At 28.9% G+C, this 19,347-nt stretch overlaps 1 protein-coding gene across 1 annotated transcript in view; it reads left to right on the top strand.

Annotated features, from left to right (window-relative positions):
* Positions 1–19,132, top strand: part of LOC116851946 — a 26,587-nt gene extending 7,455 nt beyond the window's left edge. Inside the window, exons 6-23 of the mRNA XM_032831879.1 lie at positions 7,024–7,111; positions 7,819–8,162; positions 8,374–8,648; positions 8,872–9,056; positions 9,199–9,537; positions 9,630–9,708; positions 9,968–10,088; positions 12,107–12,620; positions 13,764–14,207; positions 14,485–14,659; positions 14,818–14,983; positions 15,836–15,923; positions 16,575–16,918; positions 17,124–17,398; positions 17,623–17,807; positions 17,949–18,287; positions 18,380–18,458; positions 18,718–19,132. Of these exons, the coding sequence (XP_032687770.1) occupies positions 7,024–7,111; positions 7,819–8,162; positions 8,374–8,648; positions 8,872–9,056; positions 9,199–9,537; positions 9,630–9,708; positions 9,968–10,088; positions 12,107–12,620; positions 13,764–14,207; positions 14,485–14,659; positions 14,818–14,983; positions 15,836–15,923; positions 16,575–16,918; positions 17,124–17,398; positions 17,623–17,807; positions 17,949–18,287; positions 18,380–18,458; positions 18,718–18,849 (4,172 nt within the window). The 3' untranslated portion in view covers positions 18,850–19,132. The remainder of the gene's footprint in view (positions 1–7,023; positions 7,112–7,818; positions 8,163–8,373; positions 8,649–8,871; positions 9,057–9,198; positions 9,538–9,629; positions 9,709–9,967; positions 10,089–12,106; positions 12,621–13,763; positions 14,208–14,484; positions 14,660–14,817; positions 14,984–15,835; positions 15,924–16,574; positions 16,919–17,123; positions 17,399–17,622; positions 17,808–17,948; positions 18,288–18,379; positions 18,459–18,717) is intronic.
* Positions 19,133–19,347: the final 215 nt, after the last annotated feature.

Here is a 19,347-nt window from a genome sequence, read left to right on the forward strand (position 1 = left end):
CATTTTTTTTACAATAAGTTCACTTGTGTGATATATTACTATGACACTTACGTTACAAATTCTAGTCAGATATTGTTATAAATAAAATTTAGGGCAAGCGATTGAAAGTTTAGATACATATTTATGTTTACATACTTAAATGCGATATCTTTATTTTAGTTAGATAAACTTGTTTTCCTCCGGTATATCAGCAGACTGAATTGGAATTGGAATTAGTCTGAAGTATTGCGTTAGAAAGATATAGTACTGAAATATTATTACTTGACGTTATATCCGTAATTGCAACTCGTATATTTCAATGAAGCAAATATATTTTACAGGACATGTAACCATCATTATTGTTTTGATTTCTTTACATATATTCCAGTAATGTCAAAATGTAATTATTCTCGTTTTATCAAAATTTATCGACCCACATATGTTCATGCACGCATACGTATATGGAGTGTCTGACGCAAGATGTACCAATGTCCTTAACTATTATATGGCTATCAATGTTATTATCAACGTGGAGTTCTCGGCTGAATGCTCAGGAGCGTTAGTATTCCAAATTTTACGTAGTTGTTTCGAAAACGTATCGATCCTATTACTTATCTTGATCCATTTTAACGATATAATAATGTTGGTACGGATGCTATCACACAACTTGTATATTTATTAAATATATTGTAAATCTTCTCTTTATTTCTTTTTTTTCGATTTAACTGAAAAGTTTAATTTAGGTTATGATTTTCTTGAGTGTTGCGTGTGTTTTGTAAATTATATTTGGCAGATATGTTTGAAACGATAATGGATATGGTACGTTTAAAGCAAATATTGTATTCTGCTTTGACATTTAACATCGCTATGGCTATGTTATTTATGTGCATTTTAACCGAATCGGATAATGGAAATTGTGAAGACACTTCACTAATGAGAATTTATCGGTTAGGATAATAAAGCTAATACATTATAAATTTAAGTTGACCTTACATCCAACGCATTTGGAATCCCAACCATTTGACAGCGAATCTGATATTATGGTTTACCTTCACGAAGAAATTGAGAAATTAAGCTTGCATTGTTTTGGACGATATATAAATACATCAATCATATCGTTACATCTGTTATATTATGTAACAAATCAGAGTAGATATATTGCATCATCTTATCATTTTGGTACAAAAACATAGGTTCTCGGCATGATTTTTGGAGAGACAATAATTTCTGTTTTATATAAGCTACGTATAGAATTATGAGGAGTATCCGAAATAAATAAAAACATTATTAAATATCAATATGTAACGAATGCAGACACTAGGGAAACTAGAATTAAATAATTGAATTTTGTATTATAGTACATGTACTAATATTTTGTAAAACAAATTTCTTCGCATATCCTGTAACTTATAATATTATAATTTTTATGGGTCACGAAATTTTTACTATGTAGTTTGCAAAATGATTAAACATATGAAAGTTGGCAAGTCACCAAAATTTTAAATTATTAACGACAGACATACGTAACAATTTTATTAAAAATAACATAAAAAATATTAAATATTGGTTATAATTAAATATTATAAAAATGTATAATAATTTATGATAATATAATACATAATATAATTTATAATATTATTGGTAACATAATTTAGTAAGCCTTTCAAAGTGTAGGGTCTCTTAATTTGGCAATTTTGTAAGCTCCCAACTTTATTATGTCTGAACTGTTTCCCAGTTAACTGTGTATAAATAAAACTAAACCACGTATACATATACACACATTTTGTCTTCCTCTGACTTCCTTTGGAATAATATTGAAAATATTATTCGAATCAAAACATATATAATATTGTGTTGTGTCCAAAAGAAATATAGTAACTAAAAGAATTTACAAATTAATCACAATAAATCAAAGTAAAGAAGATATAAAATCTTTAAAAGAATTATTCCTCAAGACGTCCTAAGGACGTCCTAAGGACGTCCTCACGAAATCTTATGCTGTCTGGATTGATACTATATGTCAAGGAGCCTCATCGGAAGAGGTTTCTCTAATGTAAATAATTATCTTCTTTTGTGAAGAACTTTACAATGAACAACGAGAGCAGTGAAAGAGCAATAGTCCTGACCTTCTTGAGGATCAAGGTCAACATCAACGTCAGTTGGAAGCCATTTGGAGCAAACTGTGTAAAAATAAAGTTTTACCCTATATTCTAAATATAGGGTAAAACCTATATTAACCCCTATATTTCCTATTAATTTATAAGAATTTAAGTATTTTTCTGAGTAAGACGTAGAATTTTTGTAGAAATTTTAAAGAAATATAAGCATATTTACTACATGTTTTTCAATAGATATGTACATATATGTACGCTTGCGCAGGTCGCGTAACTACTGAAAGTTATAATTTTGAATCAAAATATAACGTTTGTCGGCAGGAGTGTTTATATCTATATCTGTAGCTAATCATAAACACATTTATATGAGTTTCAATTATTCGTTTACTGAGTTACAATTGGTTAGCTAATACTTCTTATATATAACGACAATATATATAACAACATATACTAGAGTTACCAAGAGTCAGAAATGATACGTCGAAAGACTAAGAGTGAGCAACCGCAAATACATAGAAGATTGTCCACAGTATATTATCCAAGTAAGAAAATCTGAATAACATTTTCTCTTAGACTTTAAGTATGCATTAAGTATTGGGTCACTTTGCATTTTGTAAACAATTGTACAACCCTTTAATTTCTCTCTGTTTTTCGGGGTATATAATTAATTACGTTGCTTACAATATATCATGCATTTTCAGAATATTCTAAAACAAAATTTGTGTTTATACGTTCTGCAGTTCTAACTATTTGAGGCGCTGTTGTGTTACATTTTATTGAGTTCCATGTGTTTAGTCTCTCCGCGTAATAAAGTCCTGCATGCTATATATCTGTTATAATCGCTTAGTATTCTCTTTATTTTTATAAACTTTATATTATTAAAAAAAAGTTCTTTTTAGTTTAAAAAATATGCAACTCATATATATACGTGATGGTTATATAGCGAAATGAATATTATTATGTAGAATTTATGTAGAACTTTAGATTCCTCTCTTTTCCCTGAAAGATGATATCCTCCATAGAACACATATAACTGATATTGTTGATATCTCCCGATCTTGTTGATTGATATTGTTACAATCTCTTTTCTTATATGTCAATAATATGAAAATAAAAGGAAAGTTCTGCCTTGGCTTGTTAATAAATGTGTACGTACCTCTGACTATAAACATATTATGCTATTTCTGTAAAAGATATGGTACTATATCTTTCTATTTCTCTTCTCCTTTGCACCATAATGGAAAAGAAAAATTGTATAATTACTTCCTTAATTAGAACTTATCTTTATATCGTTTCTTTATCTAGCAAGTAAATTACTTTGACAGATATATTTCAAACGATAATGTGTACGATATGCTTCAAACAAATATTGTATACTGCTTTGATGCTTAACATCGCTATGGCCATCAAAACAGATGTCGACCACGGAAATTGTGAAAACGCTACGTCTGATGAACGTTTATCAATTTCAATAATAGAGCCAATACATTATAAACTTTATCTCAAATTAAGTATGGATTCTGAACATTACAACGGGGAATCCGACATCGTGATCAACATTCACAAACCAATCAATAGATTAAGTCTGCATTGTTTTGGACCGTATATATATACATCAAGCATATCGTTGAAGTCGATAACTGAAACTTTAAATCAGAGTATAGAATATTCTCATCATGCATCTTATCGTGTTTGTACTAAAACACAACGTTTCGACATATTATATCATGATATAATATTTCCTGGATTATACGAGCTACATATACATTTTTACGGTATATCCAATAAGAATGAAAACATTATCAGATATAAATATATGAGATATACAGAAACGCAGGCATCTAGAAGGTAAAGGAGCTGAAAATTTAATTACAACATATGTGATAAAAATATATTAAAAATTCTGACCAAAATTATTATAAAAACGCACAAAATACATAACAGGAAAAAACACAGAAAATCCTTATTACATTACCAAAAGCAGGAAGGAAATTGATAAAAGCCTTCAAGTAATTTTAATTATTTCTTTCTTTTATTTACAATGTTAAAAATACAAAGTTTAACAATTTGAATAGATTGTTAATAAATTTCAAATAAAATGTTTCAAGAGAGTATTGATGTAAAACTTTGTATCAGGATTGAAAAACTTTTAGTAAATATATAAGAAAAATGCTTTTGCTTATGGCTTTATTCAGACAAGATATTTTAATCAAAATTTTTTTGACGTAAAAACTTCGGATAAGCTATTTATAGTGCTATGATATTTCCTGCTGTTTTTCATATCAAACTAAATTAAGTTCAACCTGACAGTTATATCTTAGTGTCGTGCCGCTCTTGTGCCGCTGATTTTAAAGGAAACTTTCTACCCTCCGCAAAATTAAATATAAATGTAACTGCAAGTGTAATTGTCTTTCGTTAGGAGAAACATACTTTCTTCTTAATTTATATAAAGTAATGAAATTCGGGCACAAAGCAGTCATATTATTTTTGTCTTTATTTTTTACTTTTTTAAAGAGATTTAAATTCTATCGTTCGGAAAATATTACAATTTGTGTATTGCTCCGGACCAAATGATTTAAACGATGAAATACAATCGTTGCATAAACTATATAATTATTAAAAAATGTTAATTACTATTAACATGAACGGTGCGTCATTTTACATTAATATTATTCCAAAATTTAGGCATAACTTCTAATTTATTAACAATTAACACAATATATAGATAACTAATTGATGAATTTTTATGCAAAAACTGCAATTGATTTATTATTGCTGAAGTATTGCTTTGCGTTAGGTGGTTTCTTGGAATATTGTCAACATCAAATCGTGCTCGAACATTATTTCCATGTTGGGACGAGCCGGAAATACATATGAATTATGAGATTATTATCGAGCATCCTGAGCAGTACAATGTTATATCGAATATGCCAGTACAAAGGCTGTTAAACAAATCAGATGATACCTCATTAACGTATTTCCATATTAGCAAACCTATAGCTTCAAGTCAAGTGGCAATCATAATGGTTGATAACATGACTCATATTAATTTGGGCGATGATTTGTATTGGTATCAACGGAATATAGTGAAAAATACGAGCATTTCGTCGGAAATTTGGAACACGAAAGAACTTTTCAAAACTTATCTCGGAGTCAATCATAGAATTATGGAAACTGATTACATCGTGATTCCAAATCTTCCATACCAGATTATAGAAAGTTTAGGAGTTATTATATATAGGTATATAATCAGTGTGTTGCTAATGTTATTGTGTAATCTGATGAATGCTTCTGAGATAAAACATTTTAGAGTAATGATTGTTCTGTTATTCAAAAAGGATATTATAATATTAATCGACAGCGTAGAAAACAAGTATAACCTTACACCTTTAAAGGTATACACCTTAAGGGTATACCTTTTAAGGTATACACCTTTTAATAAAGCATATAATGTTTGGAAACTGTGAAATTTATGAAGATATTTCCTTTCTGAAATTGCGCTAGAATAAACATTTATGAATATATGATGGCAAGGATATATTTCACCGAATAATGTTATGTTTATTTTGCAGGGAAGAAAGCTTTAAGTATGATAATGCTACAGATTTTCCTGGTCGTAAAATGAATATCTACAAGATAGTAGGCGATTCATTAGCGCGGGAAGTCCTCGTCCAAATAATGTGCCCTTCTTATTTTTGGCTAATTAAGATACTTGCATCTTTCTTAAGTTATTTTGCCATTTTCCAGGTAATTCTACATTCTTAGCGTTGCCAGAATGTATTTAAGTTTCTGTAAATTAGTCATTTAACACCTTTATATTGTAAAATTTTTGTTGTACAGTGTTATACTAATATATATTATACATATATTATACATATATTATACTAATTCGACCGCAACAACATTCACTTGTAGTACGAACGTGACTCGTCAATTATGGACCTTTCCATCGTTCAGACTATGCAGGGTGCTTTGTACTACGACGTCGATTTCCAAATGGCACCTGTGTCACAGAACACGTTCGAGCATCCCATTGATGAAATTGATGCAATTCATTATTCTCGACCGTACTATAATAAAGGTAGGGTGTAATAAATATACATAAATGATCTTTTGTAAACTACATATTGAAAACAGTGAAAGCCTGACCGTAGTTAAACTTATTTTCAATTTGCATGAGAGTACATTGTAAATATGGAATTTATAAGGTGATGAAATATTTGGTAATGTTGAAAGCATGTTTAAAATTAAGTAAATCATCTTGTTTTTATCTTTTCCTACAGTCTTCGACATTACGTAATTTATAGCATATATATATATTAATTCCCGTTCAATATATTTTCCAAATACAATTCACTATATTGGCTCTGTAATGTATCTAGTTATTTTTAATTAGAAACATTTCTTTGAAAAGTGGATATTACTGAAATGTTTTTTTGTTTGAACGTTTATGACTGAAATGTTAATGAAAACATAAATTTTGAAAAGAGCCTTAAAATTTCGTAAATCACGATAAGCTAATTGTTTAAAAATTTATGGTTTCTCTTGTAATACTGTATTATATCAATTAAAACAATGACTATTTCTTTAAAGTGAAGTATGTAACTTTTCTGAAAAAATAGGATAATTTATTATAAAAATTATATCGTTGTTTTAATATAAAGAATTTTAAACTTGATTTTAATGATATTTCCTGTATATGTTAAACAGATAGAGCTAAACATATGTTAAACAGATTGGGCTGCTTAGCAAGCAGTTTGTGTTGGAAAGAAGCTTTTTCTCCAACCTCAATTCTGCCGTATTTTTTATTATATAGAGACTGTAGCCGTTTCAATAATAACCTAGATATGCTACACCCAAAAGTGCTACACCTAAGTATAGAACTCTACAATTAAGTTAATTTATCCGTTGTGCTTATAAATTATTGCAGGAGCTGCTATAATGCGCATGTTGTTTTATTCTCTTGAAGTGCCGGAATATGTCTACAAGGAAAGTATTCGGAAATGTTCGGAGGAATGGTAAGTGATGTATAATATAATGTGATAATAGTGCATCCTGATTAACATTTTAATATTCCACGAAATTCGCGAGTCTAAATATGTCTTAAATACATCTTGCTTAAGATATTTTGAAACAATGACTCTGAGACAATGTCTCAGATATAATATTTATGATATTTTGAAACAATGTCTGAGATATCTTAAATTACAATACAATATCCTTCCAATAATTTTGTAAGACTTCTTCGGAACTTTAAGATTTCTTTCAAACGTTATAAATGTATCATTTGATATATTTACCATAAATTGTAATACGACATTCTATAATACGACTCTATTAATGACGTATAATTGACGCTGAAGATGTCTGTAATCCGTTATTAAAACGTTATCATGTCTGCTGGGATTATAATTTACGAAATCGACGTGAAATAAGACAGTAATTTTTTTCAAGATTTAAATTAGAATTAGGTTGTCGGAAAAGTTCGTGTCGTTTTTCCGACAGATACCTTTGATGGCAGAAACAGTCATAATGTAAGTTGAATTGGTATGACTTTTAATGGCAGCAGATTATCGATGAAAATGGAGATTATATCATGGATTGAATAAACGTTTCAATATCTCAATTTACTGTTTTATTTTTAACTTCAAAACGGCACGAACTTTTCTGACAATTTAATACAAAATTCACGAATTGTCACTAAAATATATTTTTATTTGCTTAGTGAGGATACTTCAGACCCTATCAATGGTTTCTGGGCTATTGTGCAAAGTTCCTTAACAAATAATGAAAAATTGCTCTACAACATAACTGAAATAATGGATACATGGATGACAAAAAGGCATTTTCCTGAGTTGAAAGTCGATCGTGATTATAATAGTGGGTTAGCAACACTTTCGGCATATAATTTCAACGAAACGAATTGGAAGACACCTATAACTTATCTCAAGATATCACATTTTACTTCCATGAATGTTACATCGAAAATTTTATTTGATTGTTCATATGATATATATATCAGTAAATTGGATAATAATGATTTCATAATAGTCAATATGAAATATACTGGTGAGTATTTATCGCCGAATATCCATGTCTTTACGTTTACTTTAAGTTAAGTAACATTTTATATTTGATGATATCCGTGAAAATTCGAATCTTTCTTATTATGCTCTCTAGAAAGAGACATGAGAACTAACGAATGAGTTTTCAGTAAATATGACTAAAGAATATGATATAATAGCTTAATAGGAGAAGCTAATTTTCTCTTTAATTGCAGGATATTATCGCGTCAATTACGATGACCGAAACTGGGACAAAATCTGTACTTACTTAAATTTTCATAATTATACCCAAATTAATGTTTTGAATCGCGCTCAATTAATTGATGATGCATATTATTTTGTGATAAATAATAAACTCCAAATCTCTGTGTTCATACGTCTGTTTAGATACTTAAGAAGGGAAAAGCATTATGTAGCCTGGTACCCTATGTTCAATATTTTAATATACATGTCGAAGTTCTTTGAATTTCCAGAAAGTAACCTATTCAAGGCAAGTTGTAAAATATTCTTTCGTATATATAAATGAATCAGTATCTTACATGCTTTTTCATTTGAAAATGTCTCTCGAGTGATTTGGGTATATAATATGTTATCCAAATATAATACATAATAAGTACAAAATAATTTCACTGTATGCATTCAATACATTTATATATGATGCGTCATTACGAACGACAAACAATTAAAAATTAATGTTTTTTTAATATACGCAGTCATATATGTTTGAAATTTTGGATAGTCTTCTTGCGAAGATTGGATACAGTGAATATATTGAGGAAGACGATATGACTAAAGCTTTAAGATTATTAGGAATAAAGTGGGCTTGTAAATTCGACCACGCATTATGCAGAAAAAATGCCCCTACTGTACTGAATTCTGTCGTCAAAGATTCCTCTAAGTGCGTGTACCTTTTTTTATTACTAACGATAACATTAATTATTTTCTTTCTGCATTTTGCATGCTATATCATAATATTAGTTTGGAGAAAACATGCTTTTGAATAAAGAATTTTTGTGAGATGTTTCTGATATATGTCATAGAATTCTACCATGGTGGAAGGAATTGGTATATTGTGCAGGTATGAAGGGAGCAGATCTGCTAGTTTGGCATCAGTTTTTAGATAAAAATTCTGGCAACTATACTCAAGAGCATTTAACGTATTTGGCATGTACTGAAAATGAACATGCACTCCTTGCTTATTTGGAATTTTTATGGAAATTAAAATATAAAGAATTAATTGTACCATATCACGACGATACAGATGCAGAGATTTCATATGAGATTATTATGGCAGCATATCGTTCTTTTGTAAAGAAACACGCACGAAAGATGCCTGTATTGATACATATCTTAGAGAATTATAACAATTTATCATCGACGTAATATTTCTTTTATATGTATACTTAGTTTATGATGGAAGTAGTTAGTCTTATTTTAGGATTTTAATAAATTTTATTTACATTTTTTACAGCATTTTGGGTAGTAAGTCTCCAGTTGCAGTAATAGGTGTCACTATTATGGAATTATATTCTGAGGATAATTTTGACGAGGTAAAATTTCTCAATTTCATTGTTACTTTTTTCGGGTATTTTATTAATATATTCTCTGATTAATACTGCCCAGACAGCATAAGATCTCTTGAGGACGTCTTAAACACGTTCTGAGGACGAAGAAATATCCTCATGTCTTCCTCAGATTGTATTTTGGATGTCTCCTGGACATCTGTGCTGTTAAGATGATTACCCATTTCTATACCAATTACAACTGCAATTTTACATTATTCATGTAACTTGAAATTGTTTTCTTCAGGTGTCAACATTTGTAAAATCAACCCGATATTTAACAGAGAAAGAGAAAAATGAAATTTTAATTTTCGTTAAACAACGGAAGATACAATTACAGAAATTATCCCACTATTTCCGCAATTTTTAGGAGATAATTAAATTCGTTTCTATGATTAGATATTAGAGTCGACAAATAAACTAAAGACGTGTCGAATAATTACGTAATTGAACGTATAATATTAATATATTAATCATCACTATTATGTATTAGCATCTAGAATAATATCTGTTATTATAAACAATATTAGATCTGATTTAATAGTAGATGTTATATTTAATAAAATAATAGGGATATTCGCTTTGATATTATTATAATTATTCAAAATATACTAATTTGTGTCATAAGTAGTAAATAATTACTTGATGATACACTTTGATATTGTATATTACGAAACTCCGTTTTTCTGTTTTCTACTTGTAAATATGTATTGTATTATTTTTTCTATAAAATAGATGTTTTTATTACGGTATATATTGAAACAGTTTTTGTTTCCTACATATCCTTTTCTTACTTATCTTTTTATGAAATTCTATAATAATATAATAATTAAACGAATAATATTATAATAATGAAACAGATGGCAATTGATGGCTAAGTGAAATCTTTGAATAATTTGCAAGAACGCACTTGGCTGAGTATAAGTTTAACATGAATTGAATGAATTCTGTTCTTGCAGTTATTGATAAATGATTTTAATTATATTAATCAGCTACTCATACGTATTCAACCTCTCCAATTTTTCTCCAATAACAGTTCATTTGTGTGATATATTACTATTTTAGTCACGTTACAATTTCTAGTAAGATTTTGTTATAAATAAAATTTTGTTTTAAACGATTGAGATAAAAGTAAAGACAAAGATTTACCATATATTATAATTTGTATAAAAAATTTAAACATTTTTTTGCGTAAGACGTAGATATTTGTAGAAATTTTAAGGAAATATAAGCACATATTTTTCAATAGATATGTACATTTATGCGCGCTTGCGCAGCTTCGCGTAACTGAAAGTTATAATTTTGAATCAAAATGTAACGTTTGACGGAAGGAGTGTTTATATCTATATCTGTAGCTAATCATAAACATATTTACATGAGTTTCAATTATTCATTTACTGAGTTTCAATTGGTTAGCTAATACTTCTCACATATAACGACAATATATATAACAACAAATACTAGAGTTACCATGAGTCAGAAATGATACGTCGAAAAATTAAGAGTGAACAACCGCAAATACGTGGAAGATTGTCCACAGTATATTATCCAAGTAAGAAAATCTGAATAACATTTTTTCTTAAACTTTAAGTATGCATTACAGATTTTCTTCAGTGTATACACTCATATATTTTAGTTTTATAATATTCTGTTTCTAGCGGTCTACTTTGCATTACGTATACAATTATACAATTCTTTAGTTTCTCTTTCTTTTTCGGGGTATACAATATATATTATGTTGCCTACAATATATCCTGTATTTTCAAAATATTCTAAAACGAAATTTGTGTTTATATGTTCTGCAGTTCTAACTATTTAAGGCGTATTTGCGTTACATTTTATTGAGTTCCATGTGTTTAGTCTCTCCGCGTAGCAAACTCCTGCATGCTATATGTTGGTTATAATCGCTTATTATACTCTTTATTTTTATAAAATTTATATTATTAGAGAAAAGTTTTTTTTAGTCGAAAAAATATGCAACCTATATGTGATGATTATATAGCGAAATAAATATTATTATGTAGAATTATGTATAAAACTTTAGATTCCTCTTCCTTCCCTGAAAGATGTTATTCTCCATAGAGAACATATAACTGTTGATAATGTTTCGATCTCTTTTTTTATATGTGAATAATATGAGAATAAAAGGAAATTTCTGCCTTGGCTTGCTGATAAATGTATACATATATTCTGACATATAAACATATTATGCTGTTTTTCTAAAAGATTCTATATATGGTACTATATATGGATACTAGTTATGGTACTACATCTTTTTCTTTTCTCCTTTCCGCCACAATGGAAAAGAAAAACTGTATAATTATTTTCTTAATTTGTACTTATCTCTATATCGTTTCCTTATCTAGCATGTAAATTACTTTGACAGATATATTCCAAATGAAAATGTGTACGATATGCTTCAAACAAATATTGTATACTGCTTTGGTACTTAACATCGCTATGGCTATCAAAACAGATGTGGACCATGGAAATTGTGAAAACGCTACGTCTGATGAACGTTTATCGATTGCAATAATAGAACCAATACATTATAAACTTTTTCTCAAATTAAATATGGAATCTGAAAATTACAATGGGGAATCCGACATCGTGATCAAAATTCACAAACCAACCAAAAGATTAAGTCTGCATTGTTTTGGACCGTATATATATACATCAAGCATATCGTTGAAGTCGATAACTGAAGCTTTAAATCCGAGTACTCGTTATGCATCTTATCGAGTTTGTACTAAAACACAGCGGTTCGACATATTATATGATGATTTAATATCTCCTGGATTATACGAGTTACATATACATTTTTACGGTATATACAATAAGAATGAAAACATTATCAGATATCAGTATATAAGATATACAGAAACTGAGGCAACTAAAAGGTAAATGAGCTTTTTAATGTGATGTATGCACACCTAGTTACAAGAAAAAATATGTTAGATGTACTATATTTTACAATATTATCATCATTATGTTCTACAAGGTTTTTATTATAATTTAGAATTTACAGTATTAAAGTTTCATATAGTAGGTTGCAGAACAGTCTAGATACGAAAAAGTTAGTAACACACAAAACTGTCAAAATTTAGGTTCAATAAGGAATATTTGCATAGTAATATTATAATCAAAACTAATATATAATAATATATAATAAAATTATTAAAAATACAAATTCCTTACATAATTATTAGACTAACCTAATAATTATTACACTCACCTACACACATATGTATACACAAATGCTTACATTTTTATTAGTTCTTTCTTTTATTTACAATGTTAAAAATACAAAGTTTAACAATTTCAATAGATTGTTAAAAATTTCAAATAAAATATTTCAAGAGAGTATTGATGTAAAACTTTGTATCAGGATTGAAAAACTTTTAGTAAATATATCAGAAAAATGCTTTTTCTTTTAGCTTTATTTGGTAAGATATATTAATCAAAATTTTTTTGACGTTAAAACTTCGGATAAGCTATTTATAGTGCTGTGACATTACCTGCTGTTTTTCATATCAAACTAAATTATGCTTGTCAGTTATATCTTAGTGTCGTGCCGCACTTGTGCCGCTTGATTTTAAAGGAAATTTTCTATCCTCCGCAAAATTAAATATAAATGTAACTGCAAGTATAATTGTCTTTCGTTAAGAGAAACATACTTTTTTCTTAATTTATATAAAGTAATGAACTTCGGGCACAAAATAGTCATATAACTTTTGTCCTTAAATTTAACTTTTATAAAGAGATTTAAATTCTATCGTTCGGTAAATATTACAATTTGTGCATTAATCCTAACCAAATGATTTAAACGACGAAAGAGAATCTCTGCATAAACTATATAATTATTAAAAAATGTTTATTACTATTAACATGAACGGTGCGTAATTTTACATAAATATTATTCCAAGATTCAGGAATAACTATTAATTTAATCACAATTAACATCATATATAGATAATAATTGATAAATTTTTATGCTAAAACAGAAATTGATTTATCATCGCTGATGTATTGCTTTGCGTTAGGTGGTTTCTTGGAATATTGTCGACATCAAATCGTGCTCGAACATTATTTCCATGTTGGGACGAACCAGAAATACACATGTATTATGAGATTATTATCGAGCATCCTGAGCAATACAAAGTTATATCGAATATGCCAGTAGAAAAGCTGATAAACAAATCAGATGATACCTCATTAACGTATTTCCATATCAGCAAACCTATAGCTTCAAGTCAAGTGGCAATCATAATGGTTGATGACATGACTCATAGTAATTTGGGCGATGATTTGTATTGGTATCAACGGAATATAGTAAAAAATACGAACATTATGTTGGAAATTCGGGACACAAAAGAACTTTTCAAAAATTACCTCGGTGTCTATTATAGAATTATTGAAAGTGATCACATCGTAATTCCGAATTTTCCATCTCAGATTATAGGAAGTTTAGGAGTTATTATATACAGGTACATAATCAGTGTGTTGTTAACGTTATTGTGTAATCTGATAAATGTTTCTGAGGTAAAGTATTTTAGAGTAATGATTCCTCTGTTATTCAAAAAGGATGTTATTATATTAATCGACAGTGTAGAAAACGAGTACATGCCTTTTAATGAGGCAAATAATTGTTGGAAAATGTGAAATGTACGACGATGTTTTCTTCCTGAAATTGCGCTAGAATAAACAATTATGAATATATGGCAAAGATATATTTCACTGAATAATTTTATGTTTATTTTGCAGAGAAGAAAGCTTTAAGTACGATTATGCTACAGATTTTCCTGGTCGTAAAATGTACATCTACAAGATAATAGGCGATTCATTAGCGCGGGAAGTCCTCGTCCAAATAATATGTCCTTCTTATTTTTGGCTAATTAAGATACTTGCATCCTTCTTAAGTTATTTTGCCATTTTCCAGGTAATTCTATAGTTTTAGCTTTGCCAAAATGCTTTTAAGTTTCTGCAAGTTAGTCATTTCACACCTTTATATTGCAAAATTGTGTTGTACAGTTTTTTCTATATTACATTATTATTTCTATATTATATTAACTCGACCGCAACAACATTCACTTGTAGTACGAACGTGACTCGTCGATTATGGACCTTTCCATTGTTCAGACTATGCAAGGTGCTTTGAACTATGACGTCGATTTCCAAATGGCACCTGTGTCACAGAACAAGTTCATGCATTCCATTGATGAAATTGATGCAATTCATTATTCTCGACCGTATTATAATAAAGGTAGGACGTAATGAAGTCATGTAAATGACTTTCTGTATACTATATATTGTAAGCACTGAAAAAACATGGCTGCATTTAAAATTATTTTTAATTTGAATGAGAATACATTTTAATTATGACATTTATAAGGAGATGAAATATTTGGTAACGTTGAAAGCGTGTTGAAAATTAAGTACATTATATCTTGTTTCTATCTTTTCGTACAGTCTTCAACATTACGTAATTTATGGTAAATGTACATATTAATTCCTGTGCACTACACTTCATTCCAATTGCGATTCACCATATTGGTTGTGTAATACATTTAGTTATTTTTAGTTATAAACATTTCTTTGAAAAGTGGATATTACTTAAATTTTTTTTTATTTAAACGCTTATGAATGAAGTTTTATAAAAACGTAAATTTTGAAAAAGGCCTTGAAATTCATAAATCACGAAAACCTAATTGTTTAAAAATTTATGGTTTTTCTTGTAACACTATATTATATCAATTAAATCAATGACTATTTGTTAAAAGTAAAGTATGTAACTTTGCGGAATAAATATAGGATAATGTATTATAAAAAATATATCGTTGCGCTAATGTGAGGAATTTTTACATCAAAACTGATTTTAATGGTATTTGCTACATATGTTAAATAGATAGTGCTAAATAGATAAGGTTGCGTAGCAAGTAGTTTGTGTTGGAAAGAAGATTCTTCTCCAACTTCAATTCTGCCGTATTTTTTATTAGGTAGAGACGGTACGCGTTTCAATAATAGCACAGATATGCTACACCTAAAAGTACTGTACCTAAGTATAGTACTCTACGATTAAGTTAATTTATTCCGTTGTGCTTATAAATTATTACAGGAGCTGCTATAATGCGCATGTTGTTTTATTCTCTTGAAGCACCGGAATATGTCTACAAGGAAAGTATTCGGAAATGTGCGGAGGAATGGTCAGTGATGCATGATATAATACGATAATAGTACATCCCGGTTAATATTTTAATATTCCACAAAAACACGCGAGTCTAAATATGTCTAAATACATCTCGCTTAAGACATTTTGAAAGTGTTTCTAAGACGTCTTAAATTGCTACACAATATCCTTCTAATAATTTTGTAAGACTTCTTCGGAATTTTAAGATTTCTTTCAAACGTCATAAATGTACTATTTGATATATTTACCCTAAATTGTAATACGACATTAACTCTATTAATGACGTATAATTGACACTGAAGATGTCTGTAATCCGTTATTAAAACTTTATCATGTCTGCTGGGACTATAATTTACGAAACCGACGTAAAATATGGCAATCACTTTCTTCAAGATTAAATTAGTATTAGGTTGTTGCAAAAGTTCGTGCCGTTTTTCCGACAGATTCGACGTTGGTGGCAGAAGCAGTCATAATGTGAGGTGAATTGGTATGACTTCTAAGGTGGCAGCAGATTATCGATTAAAATGGAGATGGTATCATGAATTGAATAAACGTTTCAATATCTCAATTTACTATTTCATTTTAAACGTCAAAACGGCACATTCTTTTCCGACAAACTTAATAAATATTCACGAATTGTTCCTAAAATCTGTTTTTATTTGCTTAGCGACAATACCACAGATTCTATGAGTGGTCTCTGGGCTATTGTGCAAAGTTCCTTAACAAATAATGAGAAATTGCTGTACAACATAACTGAAATAATGGATACATGGATGACAAAAAGACATTTTCCTGAGTTGAAAGTCGATTGTGATTATTATGGGTTAGCAATACTTTCGGCATATAATTGCAACAAAACGAAGTGGAAGACACCTATAACTTATCTCAAGATGTCAAATTTTACTTCCATGTATGTTAGATCGAAAATGATTTTATTTGATTGTTCATATGATATATATATCCGTGAATTGGATATTAATGATTTCGTGATAATTAATATGAATCAAACGGGTGAGTATTTATCGCCGAAAATCCATGTCCTTACTTTACTTTAAATTAAATAACATTTTATATTTGATGATATCCGTGAAGATTCGAAATTTTCTAATTATGCTCTCTAGAAAGAAACATGAGAACTAACGAACGAGTCCTCAGTAAATATGACTAAAGAGTATGATAGCTTAATACGAGAAGCTAATTTTCTTTTTAATTGCAGGATATTATCGCGTCAATTACGATTACCAAAACTGGGACAAAATCTGTACTTACTTAAATTTTCATAATTATACCCAAATTAATGTTTTGAATCGCGCTCAATTAATTGATGATGCGTATTATTTTGTGATAAATAATAAACTCCATTCCTCTGTGTTTGTACGTCTGATTAGATACTTAAAAAGGGAATTGCATTATGTAGCCTGGTACCCTATGTTTAATATTTTAATGTACATGTCGAAGTACTTTGAATTACCAGAAAGTGAACGATTCAAGGCAAGTTTTAAAATATTCTTTCGTATATATATATGAATCAGTATATTACATGCATTTTCATTTAAAAATGTCTCTCGAGTGGTTTGGGTATATAATATATTATCCAAATATAATACGTAATAAGTACAAAATAATTGCACTGTATGCATCCTATATATTTAAATATGTTGTGTCATTACGAACGACAATCAATTAAAAATTTATGTTTTTTTTAATATACGCAGTCATATGTGTTAGAAATTTTGGATGGTCTTCTTGAGAAGGTTGGATACAGTGAAAATATTGAGGAAGACGATATGATCAAATCTTTAAGGTTATTAGGATTAAAGTGGGCTTGTAAATTCGGCCATAAATCATGTAGGAAGAGTGCCACTATTATACTGATTTTTTACCTCGAAGATTCCTCTAAGTGCGTGTACCTCACTTTATTAGTAACGATACCTTCAATTTTTTTTCTGCATCTTGCATGCTATATCATGATATTAGTTTGGAGAAAACATGCTTTTGAATAAAGAATTTTTGAGTGAGGTGTTTCTGATATATGTCATAGAATACGACCGTGGTGGAAGGAATGGATATATTGTGCAGGTTTGATGGAAGCAGATTTACAGGTTTGGCGTCAGTTTTTAGATAAAAATTCTGGCAACTATACTCAAGAGCATTTAACGTATTTGACATGTGCTGAATATGAACATGTGCTCATTGCTTATTTGGAATTTTTATGGAACTTAAAATATGAGGAATTAATGATATCAAACCACGATGGTGCAGATCTAGAGATGTCATATGACATTATTATGGCAGCATATCGTTCTTTTGTAAAGAAACATGCAAGGAAAAATGATGTGCTAATGCATATCTTAAGGAATTATAATAAATTACCGTCGACGTAATATTTCTTTCATATGTATACTTAGTTTATGATGGAAGTAGTGAGTTCTATTTTAGGATTTTAATAAATTTTATATACTTTTTTTACAGTATTTTGGGTAGTAAGTCTCCAGTTGCAGTATTAGGTGTCACTATTATGGAATTATATTCTGCGGATAATTTTGACGTGGTAAAATTTCTTGATTTCATTGTTACTTCTGTCGGTTATTTTATTAATATATTCTCTGATTAATATTGCCCAGACAGCATAAGATCTCTTGAGGATGTCTTAAACACGTTCTGAGGACGAAAAAATATCCTCATGACTTCCTCAGATTGTACTTTGGATGTCCCCTGGACATCTGTGCTGTTAAGATAATTACTTTTTTCCATACCAATCACAACTGCAATTTTACATTACTCATGCAAATTGTAATTGTTTTCTTCAGGTGACAGCATTTGCAAAATCAACCCGATATTTAACAGAGAAAGAGAAAAATGAAATTGAAATTTTCGTTAAGCAACGGAAGATACAATTAGAGAAAATTTCCTACTATTTCCGCAAGTTTGGGAAAGAATGAAATTCGTTTTTATGACTAGATATTAGAGTCGATAAATAAATTATAGACGTATCGAATAATTATGTAATCGAACGTATAATATTAATATACTAATCATCAGTATTATGTATTAGCATCTAGTATAATATCTGTTATTGTAAATAAGATTAGATCCGATTTAATAGTAGATGTTATATTTAATAAAATAATAGAGACATTTGCTTTGATGTTATTATAATTACTTAAAATATATTAATTTATGTCATAAATAATAAATAATGGTACACTTGGTGGTACACTTTCGTATTTTATATTATGAAACTCCCTACTTCGTTTTTTATTTGTAAATGTGTATTGTGTTATTTTCTCTACCAAATAGATATTTTTATTACGGTATTTATTGAAACAGTTTCTGTCTTCCTATATATCCTTTTAGGAAATTCTATAATAATATAATAATTAAACGGATAATACTATAATAATTAAACGGATCGCAATTGATGGCTAAGTGGAATCTTT

Source organism: Odontomachus brunneus, unplaced genomic scaffold (assembly GCF_010583005.1).
Source record: "Odontomachus brunneus isolate Ranch 3 - 2012 unplaced genomic scaffold, Obru_v1 Obru_scaffold_196, whole genome shotgun sequence".
NCBI lineage: Eukaryota > Metazoa > Arthropoda > Insecta > Hymenoptera > Formicidae > Odontomachus > Odontomachus brunneus.